General features: G+C 42.8%; 1 protein-coding gene across 2 annotated transcripts in view; it reads right to left on the reverse strand.

The window, feature by feature from the left end:
* Nucleotides 1–15,864: 15,864 nt before the first annotated feature.
* LOC103121601 (aldehyde oxidase) overlaps nucleotides 15,865–25,319 on the reverse strand; it is a 108,818-nt gene continuing 99,363 nt past the window's right edge. The window contains exons 31-35 of one of the 2 annotated variants that reach the window (XM_007532126.3): nucleotides 25,178–25,292; nucleotides 23,806–23,871; nucleotides 19,541–19,729; nucleotides 18,226–18,393; nucleotides 15,865–16,753 (exon numbers count right to left, since the gene is read on the reverse strand). In XM_007532126.3, the coding sequence (XP_007532188.1) occupies nucleotides 16,703–16,753; nucleotides 18,226–18,393; nucleotides 19,541–19,729; nucleotides 23,806–23,871; nucleotides 25,178–25,292 (589 nt within the window). In that variant the 3' untranslated portion in view covers nucleotides 15,865–16,702. Of the gene's footprint in view, nucleotides 16,754–18,225; nucleotides 18,394–19,540; nucleotides 19,730–20,931; nucleotides 21,066–23,805; nucleotides 23,872–25,177; nucleotides 25,293–25,319 lie in introns of those variants that run through there. The other variant, XR_009550667.1, reaches the window with a different exon arrangement.

Raw genomic sequence — 25,319 nt, forward strand, 5'->3', positions numbered from 1 at the left:
CGTTGTAGGCACCATATGTTGTTTTCACCGGGCTGCTTCACGGGCGGGTAACAGACGACCTGGTGTTGTTAAAATTCGGAGGCTCCAGCTGGCCGGGCTAGCTTCACGGGCGGGTAACAGAGACGACCAGAGACATACGGCTGGGCAGGGAAGCTGTATTTCTTTATTCAGGAACAACGATTCATAAACTAAGACAAACTAATCACCAAACAGAACTCTGCTGTCTCTTCGTGGCGGCGCAAGCACTCTTTCTAACTCTCCAACTCTGGAACTCTGGAACTCTGGCGGGGTTCCTCGGGGCGGGGCCAAGCAGGCCCGCAAAACTAACAGGACTGATCCAATTCTCTTGGCGGGGTAGAACTAGAACCCAATGTAAAGCATACAACAATTCCCCCTTTTCTTTTTAACTAAATGACTACAGTATCAAGGGTGTGGGGTGAACAGAAACCTCTATCATACAGGCATTTTTAAAAAAGTAACTGGCACAAGCATGGAGAAACATGTAAGCAAGTAACAAGAACCAGTGTGCTGCCAAGGGAAGGCCTGAGGGGGCCATTTCTGCCTCTGTGGGCAAAACTTTATCAGCTTAAAAAAAAACATTTCTTGCCTCTGGGGGGTGGGGAACGGCCTAGAGTCCCAAAGGCAGCTGGCTGCAATTTACTTACTATGAAACAAAACTTGTTATTAGCATATTTCTAATAGAGAAGGAATTTGAGACTTTTACATATCAACAACGTCTTTTAACCTTTTGTTACACCCATTCAAGATGGAGTCAGGAAAGGAAACCTCAGGCATGAGAATAATTAGCATAGCCATTGTGGGATCTACCATTTCTAATAGAGAAGGTAATGGAGAGTTTTACATATCAACAAGTCTATTTAACCTTTTGTTTAGACCAACTTAGTTAAAATATATTGCTTGTTAACTAATTTTTACCTTAGACTTTAAATGTAAGTTAATTTTATCTTTATGAGAATTACGTTGAAAACCTTTTTCATTTAACTTTGTCTAGTAAGAATTTAGCCTTAAAGTTATTGTTTACCAAACTTTAAACATACACATAAACATGGTCATTAATACACAAGGAGAGAAACCTTTGTTACGAAGACATGTCATTTTAAACACGAATTTAGATATGTACTGTCTTAGTTGTTGTTGGGGGGGGTTCACCATCCGGAGGTGGCTTCCCGCAGCTTCACTTCTAGGAACTGCAGGTTGCAATCTCTGTACAAATCTCTGTGTACTCCAGCTTGTCTGCCTTCAGACTGGATTGGCAGCTGGAGATCTCGTGTGCCCAGTTTCGGCAGGGAGCCCCGGGGTCCGGGAGGTCCGGGATCGTTCCAGAATTTATAGCAAGAGGGCAGGTGGGCCAGCTTTGTAGAAGGCGTGGGCCTAGGTGCCCAGGGGTGGCGGCCATGATAGGCCGCCGCGGCCCTGCCATGTCTGCTGTCCTGCTCGCAGTGGCCGAGCAACATGGAGGGATCACGCGTCCAGTGCCCTGCGCCACGCAGTGGAGAGCTGGCTCCTGTGGGCTGGCCTTCATGCTGGCATTGGGCTCCTGCGTGTTGGCATCAGGCTCCTGCATGGTGGCATCGGGCTCCTGCGTGCTGGCATCAGGCTCTTGCGTGGTGGCATCGCGCTCCTGTGTGCTGGCGTCAGCCTCCTGCGGGCTGCGGGGCTGCGGGGCTGCGGGCGCGGTGCGCGGGGTTGTCTGGGCGCAGCCGGCTGGCTGGCTGTTTAACCAGGTGGAAACAACAGCTCTGCGCCTCGCTTCTCGCCCGCTGGCTATTCCCGCTGGCTGTTCTGAGTTCGCCCGAGCGAGTGGAAACCACAGAGTGGTCCAGAAATAAATGTTCCAGAAACAGCAAAACAGTCTCGTGAAGAAAGAGCAGAGGCCTTTGGAGATCTCTTCACAAGCAGAAGAGAAGGCCATAGTGCATAGGTAGCCAAATTGTCTTCACTTATCTGAGAGATGTGCAGGTCAGGTCCACGTGGGCGCCATTTGTTGTTAATATTCGGAGGCTCCAGCTGGCCGGGCTAGCTTCACGGGCGGGTAACAGAGACGACCAGAGACATACGGCTGGGCAGGGAAGCTGTATTTCTTTATTCAGGAACAACGATTCATAAACTAAGACAAACTAATCACCAAACAGAACTCCGCTGTCTCTTTGCTGGGTTGTACACAGTATCTCTTTATTCATGCAGGACACAGCGCAATCTATACCAAGCTAAGCTAAACTAAAAACTACAAACAATCTTGTCCTTATAAATATACTAGCCCAGTAGGGTGGTGCTTGTTAACAGAGGTTATGTAAATAGAATACAGTGTTATGTAAATAGAATGCAGGGGGGATTAAACCAAATGAAACAGAAGGGGGTTTTAAAGCATACCAACAGTCACCTTCCAAAAAAATGTACCATAGTCCTGTCTTTGTTTCTGAGAAAAATATCTTGCTGTCCTCACTTAGATGGGCAAAATGGAGGGGAGCGGACATTGGCACACCTGGCTGACCACCCCACTACAATGCTAAAGGACCTTCTTTTAGCCCCTGGTCCCCACCTGCAGGGGGGAAAGCTTTGGAAATGGTGATGAAGGGCTGCAGGTTCTTCTTCTTTTTCTAGCGTTTGCCCTTATTCCGTAGCCAGTCAACAGCGTCAGGTTGAGCCTGATGTAAAGTTTCGAGACCTCCTTTGAATCTGGAGAGGTGGCAGTTGTTGACTATGTGGGTTTCTCCCCCTCTCTGTTTCCCCCTTCCCTTTCAATTTTCCTCTGTCTCTATCCAATAAATAAATAAAATTTGTATAAATTCTAATAAAATAAAGAGCAAAATGTTCAACCTCAGTAGCTCTAAAGCACAATATTGTGCTTCTCTTAAGAACCAATTCCACGAAGGTAATGCTTTGCTAGTCACCCCAGGGTGCTGACTCAGCATCTATCAGGTGTTTTCCTACTTAAGAAACTAATACTCTCCCTGCTCACCACACTGAGACTGTATCCTAATATGCAGTAGTATACATTCCGAGGAGAGGGTGGGGGGAGGAGGAGGAAGAGGGAATGCACAATGTTACAACCCACAGACTACTTCTCTACATTCATTCACATACATACCAAGTACTCAACAAAAAAGAACTGTTGTGGTGATGATACCAAGGTATAGACTGCAGGTGACAAAGAGAGTTCACAGTTTTACTACAATGATACTTCTGTTATCTAAAAAGCACCAACAAATGCTAGAGGGGTGGGAGCCACTTCATGGAATTTGACAATGTAAAACAAAAAAAAAGGTAACCAAGGAGCAGGGGACCACAGGGTCATGAAATATAAACTGGAGCAAAACCCTGCAATCTCATAGGGAAGAAATGAGTGGAGACCAAGTGAGTGAAAGATTGAAGATGAACAAGTGGAAATGAGTCTAACGCCTCTCAAGTCGTATACCACATGCCACTAACCAGACTCATCACTTCTTCTTTTTCCACTTACTGTTATTCTTCTTCTCCTCCTCCTCCTTCTCCTCCTCCTCCTCCTCCTCCTCCTCCTCCTCCTTCTACTTCATGTGACTCTGTGATACTTGGTTTTCCTTGGCTTTTAATACCCCGTGTCCTCAGTTTTTGCCAAAATGCTGAAGCTTGGGAGGTCGGGCGGTAGCGCAGTGGGTTAAGCGCACGTGGTGCAAAGTGCAAAGACCAGCGTAAGGATCCGGGTTCAAGCCCCCGGCTCCCTACCCTCAGGGTAGTCACTTCACAGGCAGTGAAGCAGGTCTGCAGGTGTCTTATCTTTCTTCTCCCCACTCCCATCTTCCCCTCCTCTCTCGGTTTCTCTCTGTCCTATCCAACAACGAATGACATCAACAACAACAATAATAATCATAACAAGGCTACAGCAACAAAGGGCAACAAAAGGGAAAAAAGTGGCCTCCAGGAGCAGTGGATTCATGGTGCAGGCACAGAGGCCCAGCAATAACCCTGGAGGCAAAAATAAATAAATAAATAAAATAAAAAATGAATTTAAAAAATGCTGAAGCTTTTACTGCTGACTTGTTGAATCTATTGCTATTTTTCCTCTGTCCAAAACCCTAGGTTAGTACCTTCTGCAGCTCTAGTGTTGGATCTTAGTATCTTCATTCCTTTCACAGGGGTTGCTTGGTTCAACAAAAGATACTTCCCCAAGGAAGATAGCAAAACTATATGAAAAGAAGGCTATATATGTGAAGGAATCTTAATCATACAGGTTAAAAAAAATTCTACCACTTCTAAATGAAGGAGGACTAAAAAAAACATGTAAGACCCAAAAGTCAGAGGATTCAATGAGGATGATGATATCAAACTAGCCACAAAGTTTTATATGTGAAAGAATATTGGAGCGGGGTCAAGTGGTAGTAGACCTGGTTGAGCGAACACATTATTGCACAAGGACCCAGGTTCAAATCTTCAGCCCTTACCTGTAGGAGGAAAGCTTCATAAGAAGTAAAACATTGCTGCAGGTGTCTCTCTCTAGCTCACCTTTCTCTCTTGATTTCTGTCTTTGTCCAAAATAAAATAAATATTTTTTTAAAAAAAGAATAGACTTCCCTGGGCAGACAACCTCACCAGTGTGTCCCAAAGTCTCACCTCTTCAGAGCCCTAACCCAATAGGGAAAGTCAGAAACAGGCTGAGGATATGGGTTGAACTGCTAACAGAGGAGAAGCAATTACAGAAGCCAGACCTTCCACCTTCTGCACCCCATTAAGAATTTTGGTCCATACTTCCAGAAGGATAAAGAATAAGGAAGCTTCTGGGAGTCGGGCTGTAGCTCAGCGGGTTAAGCGCAGGTGGCGCAAAGCACAAGGACCGGCATAAGGATTCCGGTTCGAACCCCAGCTCCCCACCTGCAGGGGAGTCGCTTCACAGGCGGTGAAGCAGGTCTGCAGGTGTCTATCTTTCTCTCCTCCTCTCTGTCTTCCCCTCCTATCTCCATTTCTCTCTGTCCTATCCAACAACGACAACAATAATAATAACTACAACAATAAAACAACAAGGGCAACAAAAGGGAATAAATAAATAAAATAAATATTTTTTTTAAAAAAGAACTCTGTTTAAAAAAAAACTAAAAAAAAAGAATTAGGAAGCTTCCAATGGAGTGGATGGGACAAGGAACTCTGGGGGAGGGAACTGTATGGAATTGTATCCTTGTTATCTTAGAATCTTGTTAATCATTATTAAATCACTAATAAAAATTAACAAAAAAGAATATTGAGGAAGGATGGCTTTGGGTTCATAAGGAGAGAAAGAAATCAGTATTGAACATTGTTCTTTAGGTTTCTGAAAAGGCAAGAAAGGACAGAGCAATGGGGGACCTTCTCCCATTTGCCAGAAACTGTGAAAAAAAAAACATGGCATGCAATGCACAGGGGGCTCCCAGGAGTGAAATTCAGGGAATATAAGTGCAAATGTGGAACAGATAAGGAATGGGAGGGGTGTGTTTTACCCATAATCACCAAAGACTGAGAAGAGACATGAATGAATAAATGAAGTGGGGAGGGGGCAGAGGGTGTGAGGCAGTAGTGTTGAGTTGGTTAAGTACTTATTTTTGTAGAAAATGCAACAAAACATAAAATGTATCAAACAGGGCTCAGGAGACGGCAAACAACTCCCATGCCTGAGGCTCTTGGCAAACAACTCCCATGCCTGAGGCTCTTGGCAAACAACTCCCATGCCTGAGGCTCTCCCGCTCCTGGTTCAATCCCCAGCACCATCATAAACCAGAGCTGAGCAGTGCTCTGGTCTCACGCTCCCTCTCTGTATTTTTCTTTCTGTATCTCTTTCACCAAAAATAGATAAATGAAAGCATAAATAAATAATGTTTAAAAATGTTTCAGAGAACAAGTTGCTGCTCATTGATGATAGAGTAATAGTAACATGTCACAGAGAAAGCAGAACTGCCTTATTCGTACTTTGGCCCCCATACTTCTCAGCAGAAAAATGGTTGGAGAATTAAAAGCATCAGACAAGTATACTCACAGAAAGATTAACTAGTCAAGAGAGAGTTCACTTGTAGGGCACAAGTCTTGAGTGTGAGGTCCTGGGTGTGAACCCAGGGCACTATGCAGAACTGCCCTAGATGACGCCCAGGGAACTCCATGGGTAGTGGAGAGTCTTTGTGGTGTCTCTCTCCTCTCTCTCTCTCTCTTTCTCTCTCTCTCATGAAACAATGGGGCTGAATGGGGTCCTTAATGGTACATATATGAGGCTCTGGTTCTTTCCTCTGTGCTACAAACAGACAAAGAGAGAGAGCAACTTGAAACCCAAATTATGTCAAAATTTTGAGAGGTTACTTAATCCCTGTATGTTTGTTTAAGTGGTCAGATGAATCAAAGTGAATTATGTGCAGTGACCTTGAAATAACTGGTAGATAAAACCATGACCTATAATCCTTTGGTAAACAGGTAAACAGAGCTAGAGTGTCAGAGACAGATAATCACAGAATCTGGCTTTCAGAAAGATGGAGCCACGTGAGTCTGACTTCATTCTCAGGGAACTTTCTGGATCTACTCTGAAATGGACTGTTGATGAGATGCTAGGTACCTATTGATGAAGGACCAAGAGGTTCCTAAGAAGGAATTGAGTTCTCAAAAAAAACTAAGCTCATTCTCTTTTGAAATGAGATTGCTGGTCTGAGAATCTGACGAGTGCTATAAACAGAGAACAGGCCTTTCACAGGACACCATCTGTACTCCCTCTGTGGAACGGATGGAGAAGTATAAACACATGACAACACAGAAGAGAGTTTACTTGACTGAACAAAAGCCCAGTGAAAACGGTGTTGATTAATTTTTCTCCTAGTTTTCTGCTTGGCTTACTCTGTTCAATAGTTTAATCAATGATTTACATCAAAACAGATGCAATGTTTATCAGATTTGCAAATAATAAAAGAAATTATCTTAACAGGAATAGAGTGCATCCATAAAACTGAATAAGAATAACAAAATTTGCAAAAGGGTAAAAAAATAGTTAAGACCACTTTAAAAGTCATACAGCATTTCAACTGAGTGCTGGTCTATGAGTCATAAGTAATTTTTTTTTGTCCCCTTCTTTGTGTGTTAACATTTGGTACATCTCCCTTAGATAGCTTCTCAAATTACATAGTAATCATTTATTTATGCTTTTCTCCACTAATAGATTGTAAGTACCTCCAGATTGGGGGTCCACTGTCTTTTTTATCTATGCATCATCCATATTATATAACACTGAAGCAGTGCTTTCAGTGAATAACAAAGCATTTATTGAATCTATGAATGAACTAGATAGCAAATATCTAGTAGGTATCCACCTTCTTCACAGAAATGGAAAGTGTCTAGCATAATCATGGGATTTCAGTGGGAGATCTGATGAATGCCTTCCTGCAGTGTCTGTGATGAGTACTGAGACACAAATTCTAGAAATGTCCTTAAATGTCTTAAAATGCCTTAAGCTTGAGCCTGTCACATATTTTAAGACATTTAAGTCATAAGTAATTTTTGCTGATTCCTAAGAGTCTATGATTTCATAAGCATTAATAATTCTTAAATCACCCAACTGTGTGCCAGCAACAGCCACAACAAAAATAAAAACAAACCCAAAAGGTCACTTATCCTTTTGGCTAGCTGTAAATCCATAATGAAGAGATTTTTTTTTTTTAAGTCTGACTTCTTCTAAACATTGTTCCAGCAGTCTTGCAATTGCATCAAAGTTACCCATGTAGAGACTTTCAATAAACATATGCTACCCAAACATACATCACATTGACATGATCAAGAACAACTGTTATGGTGCCAAGGATAAAACAGTCATATGGAAAATTCACTTTTTTTTTTTTTGGCTGCCTGCCTCAGTTTCTCCTTCTGCTCCTTTGGAGGAAAATGCTCAAGCATTCTTGCATTTCTTGTTAAGGATCCTTCAGTATAAGAGGTGATGACACCAAGACTTCCACAAACTGTTCTGTGGATGGCTCTGGGTTCCTTATGAAAATATAGACCCAAATTCCCAGGTGCAGAAATGGCCCTGGGTGCTGTGACCTTTAGCAATCTTTTCCTAAAAGCAAAGAATAAGGTGTCTGTGTGGGGCCAGGTGGTGGTACAATGTGCAAGGACCCATGTTCAAGCTCCTGATCCCCACCTGCAGGGGGAACACTTAACGAGTGGTAAAGCAGGGCTGCAGGTGTCTCTCTGTCTCTCTACCTCTCTATCTCTTCCGGCCCTCTTCTATCCAATAAATAAAGATTCTTCTTCTTCTAGCGTTTGCCCTTCTTCCATAGCCAGTCAACAGCGTCAGGTTGAGCCTGACGTAAAGTTTCGAGACCTCCTTTGAATCTGGAGAGGTGGCAGTCGTTGACTATGTGGGTCATAGTCTGTCTGTAGCCGCAGGGGCAGTTCAGGTCGTCTCTGGCTCCCCAGTGGTGGAACATAGCGCCATAGCGCCGCACCGGCCATGGCCTGTTCGATAGCGATTGAGGAGGGCCCAATCATAACGTGCTAGGTCAAAGCCGGGTTGACGCTTGCAGGGGTCTGTGATGAGGTGTTTGTTCTTTACCTCAGCTGACTGCCAACTCTGTTTCCAAGAGTCTGGAACAGAGAAGTTCAGTGTAGGCGTAGGGGACCAGATTGGATGATGAGACGTCAAGCGTTGGACAGGGTGGGCGAAGATATCCGCGTATATTGGCAGGTCCGGTCGAGCGTAGACGTGGGAAATGAACTTAGATGATGCCGCATCCCGACGAATATCTGGTGGGACGATGTTGCTAAGAACTGGCAGCTATGGAACGGGGTGGAATGGATGGTTCCAGAAATTATCCTCATGGAGGAATATAATTTGGAATCGACCAAGTGGACATGGGGGCTACGGAACCATACTGGGGCACAGTATTCTGCAGTGGAATAGCATAATGCCAGAAATGATGATCGTAGTGTGGAAGCGCTCGCGCCCCATGAGGAGCTGGCCAGTCTTGCAATGATGTTATTCCTCGCGCCCACCTTTGCTGCAGTTTTTATGAGATGTTCGTGAAATGACAGGGTGCGATCGAGAGTAACGCCAAGATAGACTGGCTGGGCTTCATGCCGGATTCTCATATCGCCAAGCTGCACATTAAGCTCACACGAGGCCGAGGCATGGTGTAGATGGAAAACAGATAATACCGTTTTTGCAGTGCTAGGGATTAGTCGCCATTTTTTACAGTAATCAGATATCAGAGACATGTCTTTCGTGAGTGTTTCCTCGAGGATGTCAAACTTGGATGCCTGAGTTGCACAGCAGATGTCATCGGCGTAGATGAACTTCCTTGAAGAAGTTTCTGGAAGGTCATTGATGTAAATATTAAATAGTGTAGGAGCCAGAACAGAGCCCTGGGGGAGGCCACTTGAGACAAGTCTCCATCTGCTAGACTTGTCACCCAGATGCACCCAGAATCTTCTGTTTTGGAGAAGAAACGATACAGTGTTTGCCACCCATGGAGGCAGGCATCTTGAGATCTTGACTAGGAGACCACGGTGCCAGACCGTGTCATAGGCTGCTGTGAGATCAACAAAGACAGCACCCGTCTTTAAATTCTTTTGGAAACCATTTTCAATGTAAGTTGAGAGGGCCAGGGCTTGTTCGCAGGTAGATCTTCCTGGGCGGAAACCAGCTTGGGCGGGTGATAGGAATTTCTCTGTAAGAGGAGAAATACGTGACAGAAGCAGCCTCTCAAGGAGTTTGTAACACACGGAGAGGAGGCCAGTGTTGGTTCTTTCTTTGGTTTCAAAACTGCTATTATCTTCACACGATGCCAAATTCTGGGCATAGATTCAGATTCCAAGATGTGGGACAGGAATGTAGTGAGCCACTTTGCCGCGGGGCCCAAGTTAAGAATGAGTTCTGGGGTGATGTTATCACAGCCAGCAGCCATTCCCAGTTTAACCCTCTTCAAAGCGTCTTCCAGCTCAGACAGTGTAAAGGGAGAGAGTTTTGGAGATGGACAAGATAACTGGAAGTGGGATGACCACTCATGGGAAATTTCTCTTTTCCAGACTGGGTCGATCTTAGCACGTCCAACTTGAGTTAGGTGACTGGCCACTGAGTTAATAAAGATAATAAAAGACAATATAGGGGGTCCAACCTGTGGGCTGAGGGGTAGAAAATGTGCAGAAATTAAATAGGGGCTTTTAGGTGCCAGGCAATGGTGCACCTGGTTGAGTGCACAGGTTACCTTGTGCAAGGACCCTGGTTCAAGCCCCTGGTCACCACCTGCAGGGGGGAAGTTTCACAAGTAGTGAAGCAGGGCTGCAGATATATCTGTCCCCCTCCCCTCTCAATTTCTCTGTCCTATCTAAAAAAATAAAATAAAATATTAAAAAAGAAATGGGGCTTCTGATCATCATTTATTAACAGAAAGAGCTAAGGGAAGCTGTTAAGGTGCCAAGAGGGGGCCAGGTGGTAGCACACCTGTTGAGCATATACACATTACTATGTGCAAGGACCTGGGGTTGAGGCCCCGTTTCCCACCTGCAGGAAGGGAGCTTCACGAGAGGTGAAGCAGGTCTTCTGGTGTCTCTCTCTCTCTCCCTCTCTGTCTCTCCCTACTCTCTCAATTTATCTCTTTCTTATCAAATAAAATAGAAATTTTAAAAAGGAAAAAGATGGCTTCAGGGAGCAGTGGATTTGTAGTCTCAGCAATAGTCATGGTGGTAGCATAGGTAGGTAAGACAAGGAAAGCTTTCTTGGAAGAGATCCACTGAGGTAGCTGGGAGAAGAGGTTTTCTTCTTTTTAAAAAAATTTCTTTATTGGGGAGTCAGGCTGTAGCACTGCGGGTTAAGCGCACATGGCGCAAAGCGCAAGGGCCGGTGTAAGGATCCCGGTTAGAGGCCCCAGATTCCACCTGCAGGAGGTCGGTTCGCAAGTGGTGAAGCAGGTCTGTAGGTGTCTATCTTTCTATCCTCCTCTCTGTCTTCCCCTCCTCTCTCCATTTCTCTCTGTCTTATCCAACAACAACAACAGCTATGACAACAATAACAACTATAACAAGCACAACAAGGTTAACAAAATGGAAAAAATAGCCTCCAGGAGCAGTGGATTTGTAGTGCAGGCACTAAGCCCCAGCAATAACCCTGGAGGCAAAAAGAAATCTTTATTGGGGGAATTAATGGTTTACAGTTGACAGTAAACACAATATATTGTACATGTATAACATTTCCACATAGCAATACAACCCCCACTATCTTCTTCCTCTGCCATCATGTTCCAGGACCTGAACCCTACCCCCCCCCCAGACACACACACCAAAGAGTCTTTTACTTTGCTGCAATACACCAATGAGAGGAGGTCTTCTAGGGAATCCATGGCAGTACTTCCAGGACACAGATTGGACTCAGTGAAGATCACAGAAACTGAGACCATCTGTCAGCTTTCATTTCAACCTATCCCGCCCTCTGCCACTACTTGGGGAAGATAATTTGAGTTGGTAGAATTTGTTAGAAAGTCTTCTTCCATACAGAAAACTACAGATTTCTTATTATGTTCTGTTCTGACCTGGTGTTTCATTCACCTTTGGACAGATTTACTATTGTATCATGTATGTTGACTATGTACAAAAGTTTAATGTATCACATACAAATTTGGCCCTGAGACAAACATAACTTCCTGCAAGTGTCTGGTGGTGTAATGCTTCTGGTACAGAAGGACAAACTGACCACTCACGTCCTTCCTTCTGGCCTTTGGGCTGCTAGCTAACTTTATGGCACAGCAATTCTATATGGTATGGACAGGTATCTTTATTTATTACTGGGCAGAGACAGAGTAATTAAGAGGGGAGGGTAGATAGAGGGGGAAAGAGAGACACACCTTGAACCTTGATTTACCACTTGTGAAGCTTTATCCCTACAGGTGGGGACCAGGGGCTTAAACCTGGGTCCTTATGCACTGTAATGTGTGAGCTTAATCAGGCGCACCACCACTCGGCCCACGGGAAGTATCTTTAGAATAGTTCTTGCCTCCAAGAATTATAACTTAGCTTGGAAGGATAGTCAACATATATAATTTTAAGGCTGTTACATAGCAACGAATGTTAAGTTCAAATATCTAAATCATAGAATATTTTTTTTCTTGTTAGAATCAGCATAGCTTTTTGTATAGACTAACCATAGGGTTTATATTCTTTTTTTTTTTTTCCTATTTTACCATAGGAACCCAGACAAATGTGAATTGTTTCCTTTCTATGTTTTTGTATAAAGAGCCCAGAACATTATTGGAGGGAATTCTTCCTTGGGGCAGTGAGATGACTCCCAGTGATTCAGATAAGGAAACAGTAGGAGAAAAAAAAAAAAAAAGGAACTTAGGAAGGGTTACCAGCTCTCCTTGTAATGGGACAATGATATTAACTTGCCATCTTCCCCTCTCAAGCCAGAGGTGTGTCCTAGTGCATCACCACTTACCACTGCAAGCTACTTACCTTATTTACTTCTTGCCACCAAGGTCATCACCAGGGTTTACTGCCTGCATGGCTCCACCATTGCTGGCTGTAATTTATTCTCTATTATTTTTTTTAATAGAGAGAGAGGGTGGAAGAGGCAGAGAGAAAGATAGCACTGCTCCATGTTGGTATGCTTCTAATTCTGCTTCTAAAAACCCCTTCTGTTTCATTGGTTTAATCCCCCCTGCTTAACACTGTATTCTATTTACATAACCACTGTTAACTAAGCACTACCCTGCCTGCAGGGCATTGGTTTAATCCCCATTGGTTCATGATGTGTTTTTGCTCCGCCCCCTCTCCTAGTACACCCTGATTTGCACCAGTCACTTTTGGCTCCACCCACTCTACGTCACATCCTGCTTCAACCCTACTTGGCCAGTATATATATATATAAGGACAGGATTTGTGAATAGATGGTTTAGATTTTGCTGTGTTCTGCATGAATAAAGAGATACTGTGTACAGCTCAGCCATGAGTCTCTGGTCATCTGACTCCCACCTGCAAAGCTAGCCCGACAGCTCCACATCTCAGGAAGCTCCCTCTCCCCCTTGCAGGTGAAGACCTGGAGCTTGAAGCAGGGTCCCCAGGCTGGGTAAACCAGGCAAGCCACCGCTTGGCCCCATCACTTACTTTTTTAACTCCAACTCTATCTATAGCCAAAATGTTTGCAATGAAACCCGAAAGAAGGGGGCAATGTCTATAAAAGCATGAGAAAATTAAAATTGGGGCCAGGTGGTGGCGCATGGGGTTAGGTGCATGTAGTACAAAGTGCAAGGACCAGCACAAGGATCCTGGTTCTAGCCCCCAGCTCCCCATCTGTGGCGGGGGGCGGGGGGGGGGTCGTTTCTTAAGAAGTGAAACAGGACTGCAGGTCTCTCTCTCTCTCTTTCTTTCTCCACCTCTCTCAATCTCTGTCCACCAGGAATAATGGATTTATAGTGCAGGCATTAAGTTCCAGCAATAACATTGGAGGCAAAAAAAAAAAAAAAAGGAATAAAAGAAAGAAAGAAGGAAAGAGAAAAGTTTTGAGGTATCCTTATGTGTTTTGGTTTCTTAAAGAATATTTCCCCCCTCTGGAAGAATAATGCATTTACTTCAGAGTCTGAATTCCTCTCAGTGGCCTGTGGAGAGGCCTTGACTATACAGACTGGAGACACTTTCCTGTCTCTCATTATCTCTGAAAAGCAGGAGTGACTTCGGGCATGTTGTTTGTCTGACTTAACCCAACATCACTTTTTGCAATTATAAAATGATGTAACACCATATTTTGCCTGATTTCACTCTGAGAGGACAAATGTTTGGCTTTATCTCAGAGAATAACCAGCATTTTTGTAACAGATAGATTTTAAGAAAACACTAAAAATGTAACAAAAAATTAAGCAGTTACTAACTTAATTTCTTGAGTTCACATAGTTATGAAGAAAAAGATTTTCATCCTCACCCTGCATAAAATATAGTCTTTGTTCTTCCTTCATATTTGAGAGGTTAAATAAATAAGACCTTGGGAGGAGTAGAGAAATAGCATAATTTTAGCACTCACAGGAAAAGATTTGTACAGCTCACACCCATTTTCCTTCAGTGAAAGGATTCTAGAAGGCGCAGCCTGCTTAGGAGAGAACATGGCACAGGGCAAAGAGCACACACTGGGAGCAGAATGGCTGAAAAGTAAGATAGCTCTGACATCTTGTTGGCTGCATGGTCTTGGGCATGTTACATAACTGTGATGTCGCTCCTTTGCACAGACATCTGCAGAGTGGGAAGCTAACCAAACAGAGCTACCACACTGAGTGTCAACATTTTCAGGTTACAATTTGAGAAGCAAAGTAGCAGATAGACGAATGAATGGGTGGAAGTAATGGTACCTCCTGGGCAGAGGACAAAGGCAAAACCTCCAAGTTGAAAACTAAAGTGAGAAATCCAGTTGATGAGAGACAACACTGGAGAGAGAGGCAGGAGTCAGGGCATGAGGGCATGTGTGCTATTGTAGGGGTCTGGGACTTCATGGCAGGGGGTATTGTGAGTGTGAAACTATTGATGGACTTTAGTGAAAGTCATTACTTCTTTTAATTTATTTATTTGTTATTGGATAAAGACAGAGAAATTGAGAAGGGTGGGGGAAATAGAGAGGGAGAGAGACACCTCAAGTTCTACTTCACCACTTGTGAAGCTTTCTCCCTACAGGTGAGGATCATGGGATTGAACTTGGGTCCTTACGCACTGAATTGTATGCATTTAACCAGGTACACCACCACCTGGCCCCTAAAGTTCATTATTGTTATTACTCTTATTTTTTTCCAGAGCATTTCATGACTCTGGCTTATGGTGGTATGGGGGATTGATCCTGGGATTTTAGAGGCTCAGACATGAAAGTCTCTTTGCATAACCATTCTGCTATCTACCCCAACCCTGGTCATAACATCTTCGTATTATGTGTGTGTGTATATCCATGTCCCTACATTTGTATGAATATATGTGTGGCTTTGGCTTCAGCCTGGAGAATGGTTTGTAAAAGAAGCAAAATGAAAGTCACGAAGCTGCACGGTCAGGGCAGAACTAACAGCGGCTTATAACCAAGAGAGTAAGAGACAGCAGACTGAATAAACTCCCTCAAGTGGGAATGCCAGGATGTCATGCCAGCATGGACGATGGGGTATCTGCACTCACTACCCCATGTCTGGCTTAGCATCTTGCTATGACTAGACAGAGAAGGAGAACTATTAATGCATGTTACATATGAGGAGTCTTTGTCACATTGAAGTGGCAATAAAAAGTTAATGTCAGGCTTTCAGAACTGAACTATGGATAGAGCTCCCGTAGTCCCTATTGTAACAAGAGTGTAGTAGGTCAAGTCCTGGGAGGCTTAGACAAAGAGCATAAAGATAATTCAATTCTCTTGGCTATGTATCCAGGAATAATCAACCTCCTCCACCCCCCAACACCCAGTATTCCTACCATTTTTTTTAGATGAAGTTGAAGTATTTATTCACAGAAGCACATAGAATAGCCGTTTTTTGAAACTTATACATGTAAAGACACAGAAACTTACACACACACACACACACACACACACACACACACACCTCAGGAGAGCTGAGGAGGTCCCCCCCCCAAGTGCCAAAAGTGCCCCATCACTTGAGAGACCTGTTCCTAATCCCTAATTCCATTTTAATCTCCTCTCCCTCCCTGAGCAAACGTTTTCAAGATCTCAGCATCCCTGCAAACACTGTTAACTCCTCATTGAGATTATAGCCATTTCAGTGAAATGATTTCTCATCATAGTTTGGATTTGCATTTCCTGGACAATTAATGAGCTTGGAAATTTGTTCCTATTCTTATTGATCATTATTATGTCTTCTTTGGAGAAATATCTATTCATTTCCTTAGCCTATTAAAATTGGCAACATTGAGTTACTTATCTTTTTAAAAAATTTCTTTATTGGGAATTAATGTTTTACACTTGACAGTAAATACAATAGTTTGTACATGCATAACATTTCTCAGTTTTCCATATAACAATACAACCCCCACTAGGTCCTCTGTCATCCTTCTCTTTTAAAATGAGTTACAAATGAATTATCTAGATTTTTATGGTTGAGTTCTAAGAGTTTTTAAAATAGACTGTGCATACTAAATCTATATGAAATATGGGATTTGCAAATATTTCCTCCCATTTAGTGGTTTGTGTATATGCTTCTGCCCCTCCATTCCCCAGCTATCGGTGTCTTTTGGAACATAAATGCTTTCAGTTTTGATGAAGCCCAATTGATTCATCTTTATTAGACTTCTGATACAGTGCTTGGGTCTGTGCTGACAAGAATTGGAAGGTGATAACAATTGGAAATAAATGAGAAACTAACAACTCTATAATTTAGACCGCTAATAAAAATATTTAGAAAATCGCTTTTCATTTGACAGTATAATTTCTATTAGTAGAATATGAATCACATACAACTCATCCTCTGTTCCACTCAACTGAATGAATTTAACAGAACAGCAAAGGGCATCGTTCAAGAGGAAACCTATTAGTATTTATACCATGTGAAATATGACTTCTAATTTGCTTAAGCATGTCTATCAAAATCTAAATGGAACACTTAAAATCTGCAACATATAAAAGCAATACTCTGTGAAGTGATTCCTGAGCTGTGAAAATCAGTCTTTCAGCCCTAGTATCTTGAAGCACAAATACTGGATAGATTGCTAGGTTGAAGAAGTCATCCATTTTCTCCAGAAATTTGTATTTGATTCATATGCGTATATTCCAGGGAACATAGGATCCAGGTTTATCTCTTGGAATCTAGAATAAAATAATACATTTGGTTGCTTTCAACTTGAAAAATGCTTGTGACGGGTAAGAAACAGCAAAACAGAAAGTGGGATAAACTCCACCTGCAGGAAGCCTAGCAGGGTGTGGCCACTTGAGAAATGACTAAGGGGCAGGGCAGGGCAGGGCAGGGCAGTGAGGGGAGTCATCGTCTCCTGGCTGAGGAGAAAAAATCCAAAGTGGACTCAGTCTCAGTTCCCCCACAAGAGTCAAAAGGAGAGAAGTTGTAGGAGGGCACTTTCCAAGCAGGAATAATTTGCGTATAGTCAGAGACCTCATGCGTAGCATGACTGCTATCCACTATGAAGACATCACTGGAAACAACCAAGGGGCACTGAGGTGTTTTCTCAGCAGGTGTGCTGTTGGAAGAATGCCTGCTAGTGGAGGTTGGATCAGGAGGGGTTCTTCCCACTGTATGGCTCAAATTAGGAAGGTGCAGCATTACTAGGACCCACTAGGGTGTAGGGAGATACCATTAGAGCAAAGGGATGCATTGGATCGACCTTCTCGTGGTGCATCCTGTGAGTACCCATTCATTGGGGAAACTGAGGATCCTTCCTAGCCGACTGAATCCACATGGATCTCAGTCACTTTCAAAGCCAGCAACAAGCAGCTCCTGACAGCTTTCAACCTGACGCTGTTGACTGGCTACGGAAGAAAGGCAAACGCTAAAAGAAGAATTAGAGCAAAATCCATCTGTGTGGAGGCTTTAGGGCCAAGCAGCTTCTGAGATTCTGTTCTGAAATGAGGTATCCTGAGAAGAGAATTAAATCAGGGGTGTGTGCGTGTGTGTGGGGGGACAAACTGATATTGGAAGAATGAACTTAAAAATTTTTTTCCTGGTAGTGTAGAGCTGAACCAGCCAGCCACACCACCACAGGCCAGGTAGGATCAGGCTGGTAGAATCCAAAGGCTACTCTGCTCTTCTGCTCATGTGTCCTTGGGATTCCCATCACTGGTTATTTATTTATTTATTTATTTATCTATTTATTTATCTTAAAAGATTTTATTTATTTATTAATGAGAAAGATAGGAGAGAGAGAGAAAGAACCAGACATCACTCTGGTACATGTGCTGCTGGGGATTGAACTCAGGCCCTCATGCTTGAGAGTCTAGTGCTTTAGCCACTGCGCCACCTCCCAGACCACTTTATTTATTTTTGTTAAGGATTTTATTTTTCTTCCTTTATTGGATAGAGACAGAGAAAAAAACAGAGGGAAGGGAGAGATAGAGAGGGTGAGACCTGTAACATGGCTTCATCATTTTATGAAGCTGACCCCTTGAAGATGAGGGCCAGGGGCTTGAATGCAGGTCCGTGAATAACCGGATATACCACTGCCCAGCCCCATTGCCCATTACTTAATGGAGAAGTGCCATAGTGGGATAATGGGACTTAACCACAAGGATTCAGGACAGCAATTCAAAGCATAATGATTGGAACATACCATTGTTGTGAACTTGTCTTCACAGGCCATTCTAATCTTCTCAGGGGTCAGTGGACTGTTGAGCATAAACGGCCCACACAGGCCTCTCTCTTGTCTTGCAGCCTTCACTGCATCATGGATGGCAAAGAACACTGAGCATCCCAGGAACACACCCGGCTCTCCCAGACCCTGGAAAAGAAACAGGTCAGCTCTCTCATAAGGAAGCAGTGATATGTACATGTGAAATGTTATATATGTAACTTTCATTTAAAAAGTAAGCTTGAGGGGCCCGGTGGTGGTGTACCTGGCTAAGCACATACATTACAGTGAGCAAGGACCTGGGTTCAAGCCCCCACTTCCCACTGCTGTTGGGAACAGTGGTGAAATAGTACAGGCACCAAAACTCAGCAATAACCCTGGTGGCAAAATAAATGTGTAAATAAGTAAGTTAATATTTTTGATGTAGTGTTCCTACTCTTAGGACTCTTATGAAAGAAAATGATCCCAAATGGAGAAATCAGATATGGAGACAGATGAAGATGGTTAATGAAAAATCAAATGTAACCTGAGAGCAACAGTAATTCCTATCAGGTTCCAAAATTATATCAATTAAAAAATTTTAATGTTGCTTTTTTAATCTTTTTATTTTATCTTTTTAATTATTGATTGACCAGACACAGAAAGAAACCCAGACAGAAGAGAAAGATAGAAAAGGAGAGAAAAAGAGAGATAGCTGCAGCCCTGCTTCAACACTTGTGAAGCCTTCCCCCTGCGGGTGGGGACCAGAGGCTTGAACCTGGATCCTTGAGTTTGGTAAAACATATGCTTTACCAGGAGTACCACCACCTTTGCAAATTTCTTTGTGATAAAAGTGTTTAGTAGATTTTTAAAAACCATTTTATGTGGGGGAGACAGCGTAATGGTTATTGCATAAAGCTCGTACCTGAGGTTCCAAGGCCCCAGGGTCAATCCCCCATACCACAATAAACAAAAAATGAGCAGTGCTTGGTATAAAATTAATGCTAACAATTTACTTTAAAAATAAAGATAAAATATTTTATTTTCTTAGAGGCAGAGGGGGGAAGAGGGAGAGAGAGAGAGAGAAAAGGCCACAGCACCGAAGCTTTCTTCAATGCAGTAGGGCCTGGGATGAAGCCTGAGTTATGCACATGGCAGAAGAAAGCACAATCCAAGTGAGTTATTTCAGCAGCTGTAGTGGAACTTTTATTTCTACAATCCTCCTAAACCACTGCCAACAACCAAGAGTTGAATGTCACTTCCCCAAGCCCACACAGATAGCACGTCATCAGGCATTCAGCCAGAGAGCGTGACTCACCTTAGAAGAATACAAGGTGTTTGAATTTTGTGATGGAGGCAACAAAGAAATGTTCAGCTCTGTAGGGATGTCACAGATGGCGGGGATTTTATATTGGCTTGGACCGCGAGTGTACAGGACACCCTGAGGAGAATAATTCAGTTCCTCTGTTGTGTAAAGGCCCATGCCTTGGATAAATGCACCTTCAATCTGAGAGGATGAAGAAAAGCAATTTCCACATATGAGGGAATACAAACAACAGAAGCATTTCAACTTCACACTGTTGTGTGTTCAAGGTTTTAACAGAGAGTTGAAGTGGATTTTCAGTGTGCCTCAGAGCCTAGCTTACAAAATTTACTGAAAAAGCATTTCTACACATCTCATTTAGTGCTAATTTCAAAGTCTCAGGCCCTGAGCTTGAAGTTTAGTTTATTAAAATTTTAGCTTTATAAATGGGAGAAGATATTTGCATATTACACATCAGACAAGTGACTGACATCAAAAATCTATACAGAATTGGTACAGTTCTACAAAAGAAGTAAAAAAAAAAAAACAATAAAAAGTTGCAGATGAGGGGTCGGGCGGTGGCGCAGTGGGTTAAGCGCATGTGGCGCAAAGCGCAGGGACCGGCGTAAGGATCCCGGTTCGAGCCCCCGGCTCCCCACCTGCAGGGGAGTCGCTTCACAGGTGGTGAAGCAGGTCTGCAGGTGTCTATCTTTCTCTCCCCTTCTCTGTCTTCCCCTCCTCTCTCCATTTCTCTCTGTCCTATCCAACAACGAATTGCGTCAACAAGGGCAATAGTAATAACCACAACGAAGCTACAACAAGGGCAACAAAAAGGGGGAAAAAAAAATGGCCTCCAGGAGCGGTGGATTCATGGTGCAGGCACCGAGCCCAGCAATAACCCTGGAAGAGGAAAAAAAAAAAAGAAAAAAAAAAAAAAGTTGCAGATGCTACCATGATGCCAATGTGAATTCCCTGGGCAGATGACCTCACCAAAATGTCCCAGACCCTCACCTCCCCAGAACCCTGCTCCACTAGGGAAAGACAGAAACAGGCTGGGAATATGGATCAACCTGCCAATACTCAAGTCCAGCAGAGAAGCAATTACAGAAGCCAGAACTTCCACCTTCTGCAACCCATAAAGATCCTGGGTGCATACTCCCAGAGGGATAAAGAATAGGAAAGTTTCCAATGGAGAGGATGGGATACGGAACTCTGGTGGTGGGAATTATGTAGAATTTTAACCCTCTTATCCAACAGACTTGTTGATCATAATTAAGTCAAAAAATTAAACAGAAAGGTTTCTAAAGAAGAGGTACACATGGCTTATAGACACATGAAGAAACAGTCCACTTCACTAATCATTAGAGAAATGCAAATTAAAATTACACTGAGATACCATCTCACACCTGAGAGAATGACTTCCATCAACAAACCAGGAAATGACAGGTGTTGGAGAGGTTGTGGAGAAAAGGGAACTCTGCTTCACTGCTGGTGGGAATGCAGACTAGGGCAGCCCCTTTGGAAGACTGTATGGAGAGTCCTTAAACAATGAAAGTACGTTATGATAAAGCAATACTATTTTAGGCACTTACCCAGTGGACACTCAAAGACTAATTTGAAGGGACATATGCACCTCTATGTTCATAGAATTATTCAAAATATCCAAAGAATGAAAGGAGCTTAAAGGCCCATCAACAAATGATTAACTAAACAAATTTGGGATAAATACTGCATGGAATATTACTCTGCAATCAAAAAAGATGATATTGTGTCCTTTGGGACAATAAAGATGCAACTAGAGGTGATTATGCTTAGTGAAATAAGTAAAGAGATGATAGACAACTATCAGATGGCTTCACTCATATGTGAAATCTAGAAATCTGATTACATGAACTTCTCAAAACAGAAAAAATCCAAACAAAACAGAAGCAAGTAAACTGTAAGACCTGTGAGAACTCTGGGGTTCTCTTTGAGAGGTTAGAGGGTGGACACAGAACTTTGGTGGTGGGCGTGGTGTGGAACAACACATTGTAATCTTACAGTCTTGTACAAACTATTAATAAACAAATTATTTATATAAAGCTGGGTTGTTTTTAGCTCTAAAAGAGACCTCCAAGCTCCTGTTGCCAAGTAGCCTCCTTGTTTTTGCCCACAAGTAGACGAAAGCCTCTCTGCACAGTCTGTGGCCAGCCAGCCAAGAGAGGTCCCCAAGACCGGAGAGTCCCCAAATCCCATCCCATCATTTCCTCTCCAAGAGCTGGATGGTTTCACATTTCTGGACTCATTTATCTCACTTCTTTTTTTTTTTTTAATTACTGACTCTAGTTTGTTTTTATTTTTTGATAGAGTCAGACATTTGCTGAAGTTTATGTCTTCCTATAGGCAGATTTCTCTGGTCTCTTCCTACCCAGAAGGCCATTTTCTTTCCTTTCCTTGGCTCACTCACTCACACCCACACTATCCCTAAAGTGCACTATGTGGGAGCTACTTTCTGCCCTAATCCAGCTTTCTAGTCCTAGTCTCAACTCTGATACTATCTTCTCAGACAATACTTACAGTCTACCTACATATTAGCTGTCAGGCTCAGGAAAAAAATTATTAAAGTCATGAATCACAAGGAACATACCTAAAATAGACCTCCTAGCTTGTTTTCACATGAAGACCCTTAATTTTATATGCTCTGTTCCTACCTTTGGGTTCCTGTTTATTAAAATTAGTCCTGTTTTATATCTTTCCGCCTCTCAGCCACCAAGTTGCAAATACTACCATAATGCCAACCTGATCCCTCTGGGCAGACAACCTCACCAATGTGTTCCAAAGCCTCGCCTCCCCAGAGCCCTATCCCACTAGAGAAAAAGAGAAACAGGCTGGGGGTATGGATCCACCTGTCAAAGTCCATGTCCAGTACAGAAGCGATTACAAAAGCCAGACCTCCCATCTTGTGCACTCAATAAAGAATTTTGGTCCACACTCCCAGAGGGATTAAGAATAGGGAAACTTCCAATGGAAGGCATGAGATACAAAAATCTGGTGGTGAGAACTGTATGGGATACAGGGATATACCCTGTTATCTTACAAAAATAAAATAAAATAAAATAAAATTTGCTTTGACTTCCCCAACCTATTCATTATTTTCATTCTCCAATCAATGTCATAATAGTACAGAACTTCAAGTTATTAATATGTGCTCAATTTGAGGATGTGAGTGGAACCACCTAAAGAAAGTGAGGAAAGGTAAAGAAAGTGAGGAAAGGTTCCAGGTGGGTCCTGTATTCTACAGGTAGGAAGAGAGAGAGACTCCCTAAAGAGGATGTCACCTCACTTTCCTTGTAGAAATATAGCCCTGGTATAGGTAATCTTTGCTTCTGAGAGATGCTAGACACTCAGAATATTTATGAAAAATAGCACTTTTTTTTTTAACCAGAGCACTGCTCATCTCTGGCTTATGTTGGTGCAGGAGATTGAACCTGGGACTCTCAGGCAAGAGAGTTTCTTTGCATAATCATTATGCTATCTCCCCCAATCTCTTGCCATTATTTTTAACTTAACTAAATGTCTGTGGGCAAAATGGGCTACCTGTCAACAGGTCCAGCTATAGTTATTAGACATTTGCTATCCCAACCCAATTTCAAATCCTCTGATGCTAAAGCCCACCAGCACCCAAAGCTTAGCACCCACCACTGTGCTCTACTACCCCAGAGGTGTGGGCTCTGATTTGTTACCACTGGGATTCTCCTTGGCTCATTCAAGCTCCCCTATTACAGAGACTGTGTGCTTCTTCAAAAACAACCAAAACTGGTGGCCAGGTGGTGGTGCACCAGCTTAAGCACACATAGTCCAAAGCACGAGGACCCGAGCAAGGATCCTGGTTTGACCTGTAGGGGGGTCAGGGGTCACTTCACAGGCAGTGAAGAAGATCTGCAGGTGTCTATCTTTCTCTCCTCCTCTCTGTCTTCCCCACCTCTCTCAATTTCTGTCTGTCCTATCCAACAACAACAAATGGAAAAATGGCCTCCAGGAGCAGTGGATTCATAGCATACACACCAACCCCAGCGATAACCCTGGGGAAAAAAATACCTTTGCTTCTTTTCTGTTTTTTTTTTTTTTTTTTGCTTTGTTTTGTTTTTTTGTTTTATTTTAAACACAAGAGTTGAGTTTTATGGTTGACCTGAATAGAAATATTCTGATAGAAACAAGGTGATGAATAAGCTGAGTGGAATGTACTTCCTGTAGTTCTTGGCTTTTACAGACAGGAAGCAAGGGGAATCAGCTATACATACCTGGCCTTTGTCAAGGGCAGGATTTAGACTGTAGCCAATATCCATGACAATGTCTGTTCTGACGTTCTAGCAATAAAAAAGAAGAGAAAATTTGTTAATTTTAATAAATGAAACTTAGAGGGAGCTGAGAGTTCCTTGGACAGGATGGTGTAGGTATAGACCTCTCTTGGGACTGTGTTCTATTTCAGGATGAATAAGCAAGGAAGAATTTCACGATGTCACAAAGTTGATTACGGTTAACTTCAAAGTTGTACAAGTGCTCTTAATCCATTTAAGCACTGCTGTGGTTTTTCTTGGAGATAGTTGGAGAGCAAAAGTATTTACTTGACTTTCATTCTGGCTGACTTATGTAACATGTTGAGTTTAATCTGACAAAACAGACATGACACAGAAACAGTGCCTACTGCCCTCCTGATCCTGCTTGCAACCCTGTATGGTTACCACACAATCTATTAAGCAGAACCCAAAATGAATGGATGATGTTTGCTGAAACATAGAACTCAGGGTGCAACAACAACAAGAAATCTGTCATATGCTGTTTTAGATTTTTTTTTTTTTAAGAACAGAAAGTCAGTCAATCTAGTTTCACTGTCTCATGGCCAAAGATCATCTGACAGTCTGCAAACGAGGAGTAGAGCAGGCAGCATAAGGGGTTGTGACACCTCTGCTCTCCATCAGACCTGCGTCTTTTTTTATGTGACACAGTGGTGTCTGCCACAGCAAGCAGACCTGCTCATAATTATTGATGGAATGAAGGGAACCCTTTGTTTGATCTGAGACTTTCTTCTAATATTTTTTTCTTAAGAAAATTAGGTGCCTTCTAACTGACTATAGACACTTACAAAATTGTTCCAGACTAGTATAGAGATATTGAATTCCATTTAAGTGGTCAGGTGTCACCCAGGAGGTGGCACCATGGCTAGAACTTTGGACACTTATTAAAAGCATGAGTTCCCAAGCTCAATTCCTGGCATTAAATGTGCCAAAGTGATGTTTTGGTTCCACTACCTCCTCAATAAAGTATAGATAGTTAGATAGGTGATAGGTAGGTAGGTAGGTAGGTAGGTAGATAGATAAATAGATGGAGGTCAGGACTGTAGGTTGTGTCAATGGCTTCTATGAAGGCTTTCTATAGGCTACACTTCTTCCTTGAAGTGGTTTCCTTCCTGAATCCACGTAAAAAGAACAAGGAAATAAAGAAGAGGCCACCAGTTGTCTTCCAAGGATGAATCCATATCACTGATGCCATTGCTAAATTTTCATTTTCCTTTGTTATTATTTTCCTGGGGCCAAATGCTCCTGTAGTTTTCTGAGAGATGGTGAATACGGAAATGCTAAGTGCAAGTAGAAGACTTTCCCCACTGTTACTGACCTTATGGTCACCTGTTAGGCAGTCTACTTCAACCTCAGAACAGGCAGCTCCATAGACAAAATATTCAAAAGGATGGCCTTCCCCAGTCTCCCAGTTCATGTCTGACTCATAACCCCTGGAAGAAAGAGAATTCTTGAGAAAT

The sequence above is a fragment of the Erinaceus europaeus genome, chromosome 7, assembly GCF_950295315.1.
Source record: "Erinaceus europaeus chromosome 7, mEriEur2.1, whole genome shotgun sequence".
NCBI lineage: Eukaryota > Metazoa > Chordata > Mammalia > Eulipotyphla > Erinaceidae > Erinaceus > Erinaceus europaeus.